Raw genomic sequence first — 15,706 nt, 5'->3', positions numbered from 1 at the left:
AGGCATTTTAACCTCAGAAGTGACGTTATAGAATAATTTTTGGACCTTTCAGTAAATAGTTTTTAAAAGAACCACTATTTTCTTCACACAGAACACATTTGTGGTAAATAGAATGGGGGGGGTGGTGAAGAAAATTGCCACATTGACAATCGCTTATGAGAGTTAAGAGATAGCTGCAACTTTAGTTTAAAAGACTACGAAGACATTGTCATCTCTCATAACTTGACATGTCTGTAATACTGTAGTAACACTATGGTGGTGTACAATAGTATATAAATGTGGTATATTAATATTGAATACTGTTATTAATATAGTCATGTATTTTGTATTTATTATATTAGAGGTGTAAGGGTATCAAATTAATTTTGTTTAAAGGGATACTCCACTTTTTTTGGAAATGGGCTCATTTTACCACTCCACCAGAGTTAAACAGTTGGGTTTTATTCATTTTCGAATCCATTCAGCCGATTTTCTGATATTTAGAAGAATATCAGTAACCATAGAGTTTCTGGTCTCATTGACTTCCATAGTATATATTTTTTTTCCAACTATGGAAGTCAATGAGACCAGAAACTGTCTGGTTACTGACATTCTTCTAAATATCAGAAAATCGGCTGAATGGATTTGAAAACGGTAAAACTCAACTGTTTAACTCTGGGGGAGTGGTAAAATTAGCTTATTTACAAAAACGTATAGTATCCCTTTAAAATATTGAAGTTTCTTCGAGTGTTGGTATAGTGGTTACCAACTTAGTCAGAAGCACTGTCAGTTTAACTCACTTTAATTTAACCCAATAAAACATATTTGAAAGGAAACGTAAGTGAAATGGTTAAACACGTCCATCAAGCGCAGATTTACATAGAAAAACAGTACAAAAGTAGTGCAGTGAATATAAAACGAATGCATTCTTTGTGAACTTAGTGTGATTAACTTTTTAATAATCTGAAAACCCTTTTTCCACTATGAGGACTATTCCTTTTGTGGAATGGAAAGGTTAAATGGATATTTTAAGGTTCTTCATGGAACCATAAATGCCAATAAAGAACCTTTTTTTATTTATTTATTTTAACCAAACCACCTCTCTTTCTCTCTCACTTCTGCAGACAGGCTCTGGGAGAAGTGACCACTGCTCTGAGAGAAAAGCTCCATCGGTGGCAGCAAATTGAGATTCTGACCGGCTATAATATTGTCAATAACCCTGGCATGTCGTCTCTGGCCTCTTCCCTCAACCTGGACCCTGCTTTCCTGGGCATCCGCCCTGCTACACACCAACACCTACTGCTATCCGATGACCTAGATGACATGGACGAGGACATACTTTCCCCAGGAACCCTTCAATGTGAGTTGATCATGTGGCACAATGAGTCAAATCCGATCATATTCATCTGTGTCCAAATTTAAAGCTTCACAGTCACCTATAACCTTTTTAAAATGAGTTTTCTAACCCTAATACTTGGCAATTAAGCTTTCCGTTGAGCTCTGCCTTTTGTGGTGTGATATCATTGGCTAATGTCCACAGATGCCGCCTGGCAGATGGATCGGCGAGTGAGCGACCTTTGGCCCATGGCCGTCGAGAGCCAATCCCCGTGGAAACAATCTGGTTGGCAGCATCCCATTTATTCTCTGCCAATGCTGACACAAAGCAAACACTTCTATTTCCCTCCCACTGGCCAATTAAGACCTTCTAGATGGAATTTGTATTCACAGCTTTCAAAAACCCCACAATTCTTTATTAGACTTTTGACGTGCAGATGTGGAATCAGTGCTGCTGTTTATAATCCTTTTAAATGTGGATAAACTCCAAAACAGGGGAAATCTATATCCAGTAGGGGTGTGACGGTTCACAAAATTCACGGTTCAGTTCGATACGATACACTTGTGTCACGGTTCGGTACGTTTTCGATACAGCGAAAAGAAAGAAATGCCAGAGAAATGTCCTTGATATATATTTTTTAATTATATTTTTATTAAAACTAACATAAAGTATGATATTTTTTAACTTTGAGCAATGATGGAGCTATACTTGACTTTTCTTAGGAGCTTATAAAACAAAACAGCTCTTTGGACAAGGTAGTAGTTATAAACAAAGGTTTATTTTAGTTCAGTAACATTTGAGGGCAGCAATTGTATTCATAATGTCGAAATAAAACCGTCGTAATGTTACTTGAAAGCATTATAGCCTACTATTCCCGCCAAACTTCCATGGTTACAGTTAGTGGTGTTACTACAGTAAATCCATGGTGAATGTTGCTGATCTGTGGACATTGATTAGTTCATTCATGGCACAATGTTTCTCCTGGTTTTCACGTCAGCGCGGTTTGATTCGTTAATAACGGAGAAATGTGAATGTTCCTCACTAGATCTCGCAGCGATGTTATTACTTTAGTGGCGAATTCAAATGCTTTCTTTATTGGATTTGGCTGTGTAGTAACAGATCGGCCCGTCATCCAAACAATAACGACGAGTAGCTCAGTTTCGTTCCGCTTACATTACATTTGCCATTTGATGTTGGGCAATGTTGTGGTCACGCCAGCGTCTATGAGCGCGCTTGCCACGCGCGACGCGTCTACATTTGAAATAACAAAATGTTGGTCGGCAGAAAAAATGGTCCAACGAACCGTTGGGTTTAATTCGGTTTGATTCAGCTTTGTGACATGATTCATTATCGTGCTGGAAGAAGCCATCAGAGGATGGGTACATGGTGGCCATAAAGGGATGCACATGGTCAGAAACAATGCTCGTGGCATTTAAACGATGCCCAATTGGCACTAAGGGGCCTAAAGTGTGCCAAGAAAACATTCGCCACACCATTACACCACCACCACCAGCCTGCACAGTGGTAACAAGGCATGATGGATGTTCTCATTCTGTTTAATGCGTACCGAAATCCGAACCGAAAGCCTCGTACCGAATACGTGTATTGTTACAGCCCTAATATCCAGCCTCTGATTCCATGTTTGCACTGATTTAAGCTTAACACAGGCCAAAATAAATTAAAAGTTTTAAGGTGGGGTCACATTTACTGTTTTTCAAGTGCCAAGTCCTTTCATTACAATTGGAATTTACGCAATCAGAAATTTTGTTTGCGAAAGATTTCCCAACTGGTTCAGGTTGTTCACGGGAATTCTCCGTGTTGACCACCAGAAAGTTGCTTATTTTAAAAGTGACTTCAGTGTGAGCTGTGCTTCATGCATCGCTACACTGTTGACAATATTTCATTCCGTGAAATTACGCCAAAATGTGACCACACTTTTTATAACAAAAAATGATGCCACAAAGCAATGCTCTATAGGTTGCGCACAAGCTAGCTAACTCAAAGCTTTCTTTTTTATTATATATATGGGCTTTTCACACTGAAATTGTTAACCTTGGGTTATTTCTAACATTTGTTCAATGATACAATTTAACGCAGCAGCTTAAAGTCAGCATTGCAAAGGCTAACTTGGGGTTAAAAACCAATTTTTTACAACCCCACCTTTTTGTTAAACTAAAGTTAAAATCTGTCCTTAATCTTGGGTTAAAAGAAAGATGGTAACCCAGTGTTAAGCGCAGAGTGCAAAGCCTATATTTATACTTATTAGACGGCTTTTTGGAATATTCTGATTGGACGATGGCTATATTCTGCGCATGTACATTTTTAAAATTGTCTGTTAAACTATATTGGCTGTTGTCGCAAGCAGACAATGGGTTTCATTCACTAACCTAGTATGGGTGCATATGTGTGCATGAAATCTGCAGATGAACATTTTCATGAATAAATCATGATTGATCAAAATCATGTAGTCGTTTATTAGAATACTCTAAATTTATCACACTTGTTGTGGATTAGACATACATTTTTTTGTAAACACTTCTGTGTAAATGTAAATAATCCACTCATTATTGGTGAATGAGACCCAGCATCCTACTTGCTTTGTTCATTTCATGTCTTTCAAAACACTCCATGGTCTTCTGACAAAATAATTAGACTCCAAACAATATTTCAAGTCCATTTATTCGTTAAGTAGCCGTGTAATAAGCAGACGGTCATTATCCATCTCAAACGTTTCCATGATTCAATTTCATACAACTAACCGAGAGCTGCATCTCTGCAGTATTTTGGTGTAGGCTGGAAACCCGTCATCGTACATTTTTTGTGGACACTGATCTTCTTTGCACTGCGGCCTTGCAATGCTTTCACACTTTTATGTTCACTTCCTTTGCCACATTAGCAGCTCTGTTTTCCTTCATTAAGCACAATTAATGTGGTCAATCATCATCATCATCACGCATGCTCCTTCCAGCTGGAACTTTTTAAAATGTGTCTCAGTCATGTGTTTGTGTTAAGTGTTTGTATTTTGATCAAAGACTGGTGTGATGGTACCTACATGTATGTTCTCAAGTTCCCCTTCTTCAACATCATGGCACAATATCTCATTATACCAGATATCATTTAGGACTATAGCTTAGTTGTTCCGCATATAATCATCTAGTTGTCATGACGTATTGAATACTGTTTCCAGCTCCAAGCCTCCATTCCAAGTGAGAATACTATCTCAACAGCTGTTTTTGAGCCTTATAGTTCACCCAAATATTCTTTCATCAATTACTCATCCTCGTCATTCCAAACCCATAAGACTTTCGTTTATCTTTGTGTAAGTATTTTTGATAAAATCTGACCGCCTCCATTTACAGCTGCGTGACTACCACTTTGACACTTTAAAAAGTTCATAAAACGAATCCATATGAATTGAGTCCAATTTTTTTTTGGAAAAGATCGCGTTATATGATGAACAGATTGAATTTAGGCTTTTATTCACATATAAACTTCCATCAAATCACGCATCAGTTGAGGTGAACGGAAACTTAAGCATGTTTTCATGATGTGCGAGAACCATTGAGGTTCATTTTCATGTTAAGCAGCAAGTTTAAACTTCAACAAGAGCCAATGAGGTTCGTTCTCGTGTCATGCGGCACGTTTAAACTTCAACAAGAGCCAATGAGGTTCGTTCTCGTGTCATGCGGCACGTTTAAACTTCAACAAGAGCCAATGAGGTTTGTTCTCACACGTCTTGCAGGTTCAGCTGAGCTTCTGTTTATGTCCACTGATCAATGTTTAAATGTGAATAAAAGACTAATTTAATATAAAGTATAAATCAAGTCTCTTCAGAAATATTTTACTAAACCATTTAATTTATATGGATTACTTGGGCGATAATCGTCAAAAGGTCAGTTGTGTAGGGTCAGTTAAAAAATATCTTCATTTGTCTTCGGAAGATGAACGAAAGTCTTACAGGTTTGGATCAAAATGAGGGTGAGTAAATTATGACAGAATTTCAATTTTTGGGTGAACTGTCCCTTTAAGCTAAGCTTTTAAGAACTCAGTGTACACTACAGTACAGTTTTATGACCCCAATATGGGTTAGGGTTATCTTGATTTAACGGTTCGATTATTTCCCCCATGTGCATTCAGTATCTCACAGAGACTGGATGATTTGAATGACAAACATCTGTGTGTGTGCCTCTCCTCAGCTCCCAGCCTGGTGTCCCTGCGGCCCCGTCACGGAGACCCCACACTGAACCTGAGCTCACAGAGGTTGGTAGAGGGCGGTTTGAGTGAATCTGGGCCCCTGCGGCCCCTCGGCCGACCTTATGTGCGTCAGACTCGCAGCCACTCCATTGGTCACGCAGAGTTTCTCCCTGTGCCTTCACTCTCTTCCTCTCTGTCTCATCCCTCCATCGTCTCTTCCTCGCGCTTTGCTGCGCTTCAGTACCGTTCCTCACACTTCACATCAGTGGAGGCCGTCTCAGGTCTGCCGACAACAGGGTTCACCGGTTCATGCAGCGATCAGGGAACTGAAAGCATCGGGTACCACAAACACACACGGCATGTGTGTAGGGTGTCCAAAACCTCCCTGTTATGAATTAATAAATACTAAATTAAGAACTGAAATCTAAAAAACTGACTGCTAACAAAGTTATTTTTAAACTTATCCATTAATTTTCACGCTAAATAGTAATGAATATCAATTCTATATTGGGCTATAATAGATTAAATTATATTATGATTCCACTTTTCTTTTTGATTTAGCTCATTTGTTTTTAACTATAGACCATTTCACAAGATGTAAACAACACTGGTCCAGAAGCACTTCCTGTTTCAGTTTTTTAACACTACATAAAAGCTGGGATAAAATACAACCAACAGAACATTTAAAACTGAATCAAAAAGTTCAACAAACATCTTTAAGATGTTTTCTTTACATGTGAAATAAAGAAAACAGTTACAAACTGAAACAGGAAGTGTCTTGTTTACATCTTGTGAAATGGTCTATAGAAACCAAATTAATCCAGCATGCACCTCTTTGTTATTTAAAGTCAAAAGTCAATGAGACTTTTAATCAGAATTCACTCATTTACTTTCTTAATAAAACGTTCCTATGGACATCCTTCCAGTGGGGAAAAATGTCTTCACATTTCTAAACTTAAATATGAAGACATATTCGGGTATAAGTAGTATCTCACAGTCCATTGCAAATTGAATTGAGATTTGGCTGCATTCTGAATGGATAACTAATCGGGGATCTAATCGTTTTAAGTGATGGAAGTACAAGTAAATGGATAGCGACTGCCTTTCCATGTTGACCAAGTTCAAAAATTGAAACTAGCAGACCGAAGGAAAGTAAATGAGTAGATTCTGACATCCTCTTCTCTTATTGTACCATCATCTAGGGATCTGAACCGGTCTGAATCGGATTCCTCCCTCTCCATGTCTCATTGCGGAGACGCCCAGCGCTGCTCCTCAACTCCACTCTACAGTAAGCAGTCCAGATCCAACGGTGGCTCCTCCACCGACAGCCTTCTGCTGCAGAAAAAGACCTTTGGGATGGAGAAATGTGCCAGTCTCGGAGAGATCCACTCGTCTAGCCTCGCCTCAGCCAACTCCATGCGCTCTCTCAACTACACCTCCGAGCAGGACGGCCCGTCATCACCATCGGGAAAGGGATCCAGCCGAATCTCTCACATCGCAGGGAAGAAGAACCTGTTGGACGAGGACAGTTGCTCCAACGGAGAAGACACTGAAGGTTCCAGCACGAACCGTAAGAAACACACCTTTACCAAAATCTTCAGAAGGCCAAAGAAATAACAGTTTTGGGAACATGTCAAAATATAAAAGGATTAAGACCCGCACAATGGTACTTTCTAATCTCGAAGAACGTCATTTATGTGGAATTTCTGATTTATACAGTAATTGTTTTGACCAACGGCAACAGGAAGAGTTATTTGTTGGGAACAGGTGTGAAATCACTGTACATTTATTTATTTACTTCAACAAATAAGGGCACTAGATGGTAATGTCCATTTTTGGTGCGAGTTTCTAAGTGTAGTTAGCGTGAGCTTGAGCTTTCACTCTCAAAACAAACGCCGAAGTGCATGACAGGACTTTCAGCCTCTGCCCACTATCCTGTTTTACATAGGATTTGCTTGTACTACTTTCCTTTTCAAGTGCAGCTCAACATTGTGTTAACAGAGGTAAAGATTGGCCATAAATATTACCATTTGCTGAAAAAAAGCAGACCATGACACAGTACAAGTATATACTGACTGACGGATGTGAGGCTGAATATATCTTGTTACTAAAATGTTTTTTAAACTTTGTTACGTCCTCATGGAGGAGATCTGTGCCTTTCATTTTAAGCATTGCCGAATTTCATTTCATGCGAGTCAGAGATATATACTGTAGTTCTCGTCTCTGTTTCTGATGGCCAGCATGTAACTACATGCCTTTAACTTCATTCATGCATTTCATACTGGTGAAATAATAAAACAAGATATACAAAGGGAGGTTTTGCAAATTAAAAGTTGAGTGCTAACATACACTGAGTTTCTTTTCTTGACACTAGAACACAAAACTTTACACTTTAAAATACATTTGTCACTATTATTAGGTATTTCTTTTTCACTTTGACTGATTTAATTTTGGCAGACTTTGTAAAAGTGAAAGGTCAAATTATTAATTGCACTTTTTCTAAATTTACTGCGACAATTTATTATCAAAAAATCTAAAATTAATACTTTTTATTAACTAATTAATTAACTACCATTCAAAAGTTTGGTGTCAGTGAGATTTCTTTAAGAAAAAAAATTTATTCACTTTGTGTAGTGTACTTTTATAAACATTAAAGTGACTTTTTTTTCTTAAATTAGCAGAAAATACCTTCCATAGACCACAAGAATAATAAAAAACAAAAACAAAAAACAATGACGGTTCTCAGAGCTGAATATGTTTTCTAGAGTAACTTCCTCAGCATTGCATTTTTTTAAAACCTCTTTGCGTCATGGATCTGGTGATAAACCTGCAAACGTCTTTTTGAAACCATCGCAGGAAGTAGCTAAGCCCTAATTGTTCGCAAAAAACCACAGTGAAATATACGCCAACGCAGTATGCAGACCCAACGCAGCACATTCAGTGTATATATATATCCCCACAAGTCTTGAATTGTTCATCCGGGGTAAGCTGAACACCAGTGAACTTGATTCATATTTCTTCTGTGTATTTACTGTAATAAATCCTGAAGGTTTGTTTGCATGTGCTGTAATGGAGCAGAACATTAAAAGGCAGGTATTCGTGTACTCTGAGAGAAAACATCTAAATCCAGACAGCTCAATGAGTTAGTGTCCAGCACAACAAAGTCCCAACAAGAGCAGGTTTACTACTGTTCCCATGGTGCTCTGAATAAACAAACCAGTTTCAGAGCCTCCTCTGTCATAAGGAAGAGCACTGAAATGAGCTGAATCTGCCCTTGGTCAACAGATAAAACAGCTTTTGCTGAGAACAAATTATGAAAACATTTTGATTTTATTTGCTGTATGTGTGGCATTTCAAAAAGTTATAAAAATGGTAATTATTTTATACATTTAAACATTCTAAAGAGAGTTTACAATGCCTCTTGGACTACATTTTCTTTTCTTGAGAACAGTTATTTTAAATAATATGTTCAGTTTTGCTGTAGATCTCTTAAAGGCATTGTCTTTGTATTTTTTTGTATTTGACCTGGTTCTTGTATAATGTAAATTTCACTGTCTCAGGTTACTCAGTCTGTTACCTTATAAAATAAGTCTTTATACTCTTTGATGAAAAGGCGAGGTGAATGGCATGAAATGGAATCCTTAAGACATCAAGTATTCAACCAGAGATGTCTTTTCCGTTTCTCAGTCTCTGGCTTCGGCCCAGTGCTATTTCAAATGAGCAACATCATCATAAATTAAACTAATAAATGTCCTACTAGTCGGTAGCATCCTTTCAGTCCAGGTGAACTCGTCTCTAGACAGAAGTCCTCACCAGTACGTGTCATTTTGAGAGGGTGCAGTTCAGCCTCCTAACACTTGGGGCAGTGTTACGCCTCGCTTATGGCCTCCCAGTTCATGGCGGTGAAATCTTCGTCAGTCAGGTTAACCGTGAAGGCTCCCTCTATTCTCTGGGGCTCCACGTGCTGCTCCTGTGAGGCCGTGTTTTTGTTGTTAACGCGCCAGGAGTTGAGGGGACGGATGGATTTCTTAAAGCGCTGAATGTAAGAAACATAGGTCAAAATTAACACATGCAAAGTTTATTGAAAAATTAAAATGCCCTATTATGCCATTCTCAGTGTCTGAAGCGGTTCGATAAAGGATTCAGTCTCTTTAACACCCCACCTTTCCGAGAACTACTCTGCTCTGATTGGTCAGATGGCCCAGTCTGTTGTGATTGGTCTGTCGTCAGAAACAAAATGCCCATTACCGCCCATTACTGAGGTTTCCTCTGGGCTTGTATAGAAAGTCATATATGAACAGTAACGATGGTGTCCGTTTTAACCATTTCAATTCCCGCTTGAGACCTCATCCTTTGGAAGTGCCTTTCCTTTGAGTGAGGACATGTCGACCAGACTCTTCCAGACCTCAGCTACAAATACAGTGTTTAAAGGTGGGTCAAAGTAGACACTATTTGCAGGTATCCAGTGAAGACCAATCGGCTGGCATTCATGCTAATTTGTTACAGGCCTACGTAGGTTTGTGCAGTAATTGGAATTGCTGACGACTCGTTTCAGGCAGTTCAGAATCGATTATTTATAGTGCACTTTGATCTTTGCAGACATTTTACATTCACAAACAGCTATATTACAAACGACACAAAAAGATATATCCAAAAAAGCATAATAGGGACACTTTAAATAACATTTGAAACTAATTTATTTATGTTCATTTAAAATGTATTAATTTAAATAATTGTCATTTGAAATCAACATGTATTATAACATTATAAATGTTTTTACCGTCACTTGATTAGTTAAAAGCATCCTTGCGGAATAAAAGTGTTTATATACATGGTGATTTGGAGGGACTTACATCTTTAAGTGTGCCAGACTCTTTACAGACAGCCACAATGGCCCAGATGAGAATCTGCAGACAGCAGAAGGCACCCATACACACGCCCAGCGCTTTGCCCCAGATCGGAAACACGTACGAGCCGTAGGTCAGAGACGTACGGTACATCTCGATGAAAATGTAGGTCAGGATGAACTGCACAAACAAAACAATCGCTTAGCATTCTGAATCTAAAAACACAATGCCTCTGTGAATGGGAACCATCACTGTCAGTGACCCAGCAACTCTGAATTATTCATTACACAGGCCAGCGATAGTGTTTGGTTCCACACTTTGCTGCGGAGGCAACTTTCTACCCGTAACACAATTCTGTTCTCACCCTTGAAAGTCTGATGAACATTTCCATATTACATTATTTCACAATTACATAACTGTCCATCATAAATAGAAACATGTTAAAAGATGAGGCTGATTCCAAAAAATCAACAGGACACTCACTGTTAGCAGGAAGGGAGTGAAAACCACCCAGCAGGCTTTAAAGTACCACAGCAGTTTTGTGCACCAGGGCGGGCAGTGACAGATCATGTCCACAATGTCCTGACAGAACTGGTTCACCCCTGCAATTACATCAGCATATGCAAATATAACATAGATCTCAGAATGCAGTCACATGACGTGAAGGAACATGTGACAGAGAGGTTGATTATTATTTAGCAGACACTTAAGCAAACCAATAAATGTAAAATTACTACAAGAAAATGTCGTTTTTTTCTATAAAGCTCTATTGAAACAATATTGGCCTTAAATGGTCATGCTGTCAAAATTAGAGAACTTTCATGTAACTCAAAGCAGAAGTGCATCAGATGTGAATATGTGTGTTGTGTTCTTCCTCACAGGCACCAACAATATCAACCTGATACTGTTCCTTTAAACCATTCATTTTGCTTCCTGTGGACTGATAAAAACCCCAAAAAATGCTTTCTAATCTGACTGCAGGTGCTTTTCAGTTATTTCACACTTGTAGTTCGGTTCTCTTGGTTCTTTTGGTCTAAATAAAAAAAATAAAATTATACATTTAGTCCAGATTTGCACTGTATTTTTTAAGCCCGAACCTAAAGATACAAAACAATAAAACGTCTATTATGACGAATATGTATTTTATGACAGAACACTGAAAACAATGCTGTGTTTTGGGCTAAACTTGCTCGTTGTATGTGATGTTACGTCTACCAGCTTAGAGCTCATGAAGAGTTTATAAAATGTGAAAAAGAGTCAAAACAGTACCAGGAATTTCTCGGTTGCCCATAAATGAAGATCTGCTGCAAGACAACATTTTCAACACCTACACCCAACTGTAATGTGCAACGTAGCTCCCATCACGATAAAATGTAGGTATGCTTGAGCATTCTGGCCTTTTTAGGGTCTCATAGACATCATGTCCAGTTTTTGGTTCGTTTGGATGTCATTGGTCCATGTTGCGTTCATATTTCACTTTTTCAGTGATCTCGGTCCGCTTGTTTAGTTTGTTTTTGGTTTGTGTTTGCCAAGTGTGAACACCCCCTTAAACTACTACATGAAAAAATGAAAGAGGGTGTACCATAGAAGAATGAGATGCCAATGCACATGAAGAGAGTAATGATGATGAGACCAAAGCTAGTGCTGAAGGAGTCTATGAGCGTGAACCAGTATATCCCACCCTGTGATGAAAAAACACAGGACAAAATGAAAATATGAGACCACAAAAACAGTAATAGCATGAAGAGGATCCCAAATGAACAACATGAAGATGGACAAGCTATGATATTAAACATTTCAGAAGCATAACTAAACTTTGGGTACCCATACACTTGTGTTTATAAAAATAATATTGGTTTGTTTGTTCCTCTTACATCAGTGATAAGCAGCAGGCCCATCAGATAGAAGGCGAAACAGAGCAGCGCCAGGAACAGCGTCTTGTGCTTCAGATTGGATCTGAGCTGCGGAAACTCATCCATCACTGCTGTACAGATGCCCTCCATGTTACCAAACTACAGGACACAGAGAGAGAACGTCACAATAGCAACAAATTAAACAAAGGACAGTGTCCTCTCTTAACCTGTCTGGAGTATACAAACATGACATAAGTTTCCCTGACATCTACATTAACAAAATTAAACAGATCCTCGGGTTTGCTGTTAGGGCAACACAAGGACTGCTGTGTGCCATCATTCACCATCGTCTGTTTGTGCTCATTTCAAACCGCAGTATATTCAAGCTATATTTGTTGTATATCTAAAGCAATAAGATACTCTGAAACTGAACTTAGTGACACTGAAAGACAGACAGGGCTTTCAGGGGAAGACAGAGGAAGGAACACCGCTGTGTTACTGCACATCCCATCCCTGAGCTACAACACTCATTTCAGTAAATGTGCATGAAGACAGGATGTTACACTGTTATTTCACACATCTCTTGACAAATCTGCTTCCTGAATACTGATGTTTCCTACAATAACATTTCGAATCGAGAAGCACTGAAACCCGATCACTTGGAGTTCTCACACTTTTGGACCAATCAGGTTCCCATGGCCTTTCCAGTCATTTAATATGGATAATTCTTTCCTTTTTAACCCCCTCAGACCTGAATTATGTTTCAAGTTTCTGAAAAATATAAAAGTACATTTTCCCAGCTCATGAGGTTTCTATAAATGAAAACCTATATAATTGCTTTCATTGTGATTTTTTTGTCCATTCCAATGGACATCAGGTCAAAACAGATGTACTTCCCAAAAATTTACCAACATGAAATAAATTAATAAACATAAAATTTGTTGGTCTATACTTTAAGCTTTTTCTCGAGGTCAAAAAAAATCCAGCAGTATACCATTTCAACTATAATTTTGAGGTTTTTGTTTTACAGATTGCACATTGTTTGTGACAAACTAAATATATTCTTCTTGAAACTCTGGATTCTGAGTCCAGTGGTACAGTGGTACCCCTTTCGTTTTTTTTTTTTGGTCCGAAAAAATAAGTTTCTCCAATCTTCTTGAAACTCTGGATTCTGATAGAGGGCCATGGGGACTTAGACCTGAGTGCAAAAATGGAGGTTCTAGACCCTTCCAGAGCTGAGATATGGACATCCCATGTAGCATTTATGCCATTATAAATATCTCAATATCTCAGCTCAGGAAGGGTCTAGAGTCTCCATTTTTGTCTCATGGCCCTCTATCAGAATCCAGAGTTTCAAGAAGATTGGAGAAACTTATTTTTTCGGACCAAAAAAAAACGAAAGGGGTACCACTGTCGTTTTTTTTTTCGGGTCGAATTTTTGAGTTTCGATATCTCAGCTCTGGAAGGGTCAAGAGGCTCCATTTTTGCACTCAGGTCAAAGTCTCATGGCCCTCTATCAGAATCCAGAGTTTTGGGAAGATTGGAGAAACGTAATTTTTCGCCCGAAAAAAAAAAAACGAAAGGGGTACCACTGTCGTTTTTTTTTTCGGGTCGAATTTTTGAGTTTCGATATCTCAGCTCTGGATGGGGCTAGAGCCTCCATTTTTGCACTCAGGTCAAAGTCTCATGGCCCTCTATCACAATCCAGAGTTTTGAGAAGATTGGAGAAACTTAATTTTTCGCCCAAAAATGAAAAAAAACGAAAGGGGTACCACTGTCGTTTTTTTTTCGGGCCGAATTTTTGAGTTTCGATATCTCAGCTCTGGAAGGGGCTAGAGCCTCAAGTTTTGCACTCAGGTCTAAGTCTCATGGCCCTCTATCAGAATCCAGAGTTTTGAGAAGATTGGAGAAACTTGATTTTTTGCCCGAAAACGGAAAAAAATGAAAGGGGTAACACTGTCGTTTTTTTTCGGGTCGAAATTTTGAGTTTCGATATCTCAGCTGTGGAAGGGTCTAGAGCCTCCATTTTTGCACTCAGGTCAAAGTCTCGCGGCCTTCTATCAGAATCCAGAGTTTTGAGAAGATTGGAGAAACTTAATTTTTCGCCCAAAAATGAAAAAAAACGAAAGGGGTAACACTGTCGTTTTTTTTTCGGGTCGAAATTTTGAATTTTGATATCTCAGCTCTGGAAGGGTTTAGATCATCCATTTTTGCACTCAGGTCTAAGTCTCACAGCCCTCTATCAGAATCCAGAGTTTTGAGAAGATTGGAGAAACTTAATTTTTCGCCCAAAAATGAAAAAAAACGAAAGGGGTAACACTGTCGTTTTTTTTTTTCGGGTCGAAATTTTGAATTTTGATATCTCAGCTCTGGAAGGGTCTAGAGCCTCCATTTTTGCACTCAGGTCAAAGTCTCGTGGTCTTCTTTCAGAATCCAGAGTTTTGAGAAGATTGGAGAAACTTAATTTTTCGCCCAAAAATGAAAAAAAACGAAAGGGGTAACACTGTCGTTTTTTTTTCGGGTCGAAATTTTGAATTTTGATATCTCAGCTCTGGAAGGGTCTAGAGCCTCCATTTTTGCACTCAGGTCAAAGTCTCGCGGCCTTCTATCATAATCCAGAGTTTTGAGAAGATTGGAGAAACTTAATTTTTCGCCCAAAAATGAAAAAAAACGAAAGGGGTACCACTGTCGTTTTTTTTTCGGGCCGAATTTTTGAGTTTCGATATCTCAGCTCTGGAAGGGGCTAGAGCCTCAATTTTTGCACTCAGGTCTAAGTCTCATGGCCCTCTATCAGAATCCAGAGTTTTGAGAAGATTGGAGAAACTTAATTTTTCGCCCAAAAATTAAAAAAAACGAAAGGGGTAACACTGTCGTTTTTTTTTTCGGGTCGAAATTTTGAATTTTGATATCTCAGCTCTGGAAGGGTCTAGAGCCTCCATTTTTGCACTCAGGTCAAAGTCTCGCGGCCCTCTATCATAATCCAGAGTTTTGAGAAGATTGGAGAAACTTAATTTTTCGCCCAAAAATGAAAAAAAGCGAAAGGGGTAACACTGTCGTTTTTTTTTTCGGGTCGAAATTTTGAATTTTGATATCTCAGCTCTGGAAGGGTCTAGAGCCTCCATTTTTGCACTCAGGTCAAAGTCTTGCGGCCTTCTATCAGAATCCAGAGTTTTGAGAAGATTGGAGAAACTTAATTTTTCGCCCAAAAATGAAAAAAAACGAAAGGGGTAACACTGTCGTTTTTTTTTCGGGTCGAAATTTTGAGTTTCGATATCTCAGCTCTTAAAGGGTCTAGAGCCTCCATTTTTGCACTCAGGTCAAAGTCTCGCGGCCTTCTATCAGAATCCAGAGTTTTGAGAAGATTGGAGAAACTTAATTTTTCGCCCAAAAATGAAAAAAAAACGACTGTCGTTTTTTTTTCGGGTCGAAATTTTGAATTTTGATATCTCAGCTCTGGAAGGGTCTAGATCATCCATTTTTGCACTCAGGTCAAAGTC

The 15,706-nt window shown here is 38.7% G+C and overlaps 2 protein-coding genes across 3 annotated transcripts in view; one reads left to right on the top strand and one right to left on the bottom strand.

Annotated features, from left to right (window-relative positions):
* stim1b (stromal interaction molecule 1b) overlaps positions 1-7,857 on the top strand; it is a 30,015-nt gene extending 22,158 nt beyond the window's left edge. The window contains exons 11-14 of one of the 2 annotated variants that reach the window (XM_039693940.2): positions 1,104-1,339; positions 1,520-1,600; positions 5,512-5,575; positions 6,712-7,857. In XM_039693940.2, the coding sequence (XP_039549874.2) occupies positions 1,104-1,339; positions 1,520-1,600; positions 5,512-5,575; positions 6,712-7,126 (796 nt within the window). In that variant the 3' untranslated portion in view covers positions 7,127-7,857. The remainder of the gene's footprint in view (positions 1-1,103; positions 1,340-1,519; positions 1,601-5,511; positions 5,576-6,711) is intronic. The other variant, XM_089123899.1, reaches the window with a different exon arrangement.
* Positions 7,858-8,820: 963 nt separating this feature from the next.
* The window catches only part of slc6a7 (solute carrier family 6 member 7), a 35,374-nt gene continuing 28,488 nt past the window's right edge, over positions 8,821-15,706 (bottom strand). The window contains exons 11-15 of the mRNA XM_039693943.2: positions 12,231-12,368; positions 11,939-12,038; positions 10,840-10,958; positions 10,363-10,536; positions 8,821-9,545 (exon numbers count right to left, since the gene is read on the bottom strand). Coding sequence (XP_039549877.2) covers positions 9,378-9,545; positions 10,363-10,536; positions 10,840-10,958; positions 11,939-12,038; positions 12,231-12,368 — 699 coding nt within the window. The 3' untranslated portion in view covers positions 8,821-9,377. The remainder of the gene's footprint in view (positions 9,546-10,362; positions 10,537-10,839; positions 10,959-11,938; positions 12,039-12,230; positions 12,369-15,706) is intronic.

The sequence above is a fragment of the Pimephales promelas genome, chromosome 19 (genome assembly GCF_988280905.1).
Source record: "Pimephales promelas chromosome 19, fPimPro1.hap1.1, whole genome shotgun sequence".
Taxonomy (NCBI): Eukaryota; Metazoa; Chordata; class Actinopteri; order Cypriniformes; family Leuciscidae; genus Pimephales; species Pimephales promelas.
Note: the sequence above shows the minus strand (reverse complement) of the source record. Positions and strands in the feature narration are given on the sequence as shown.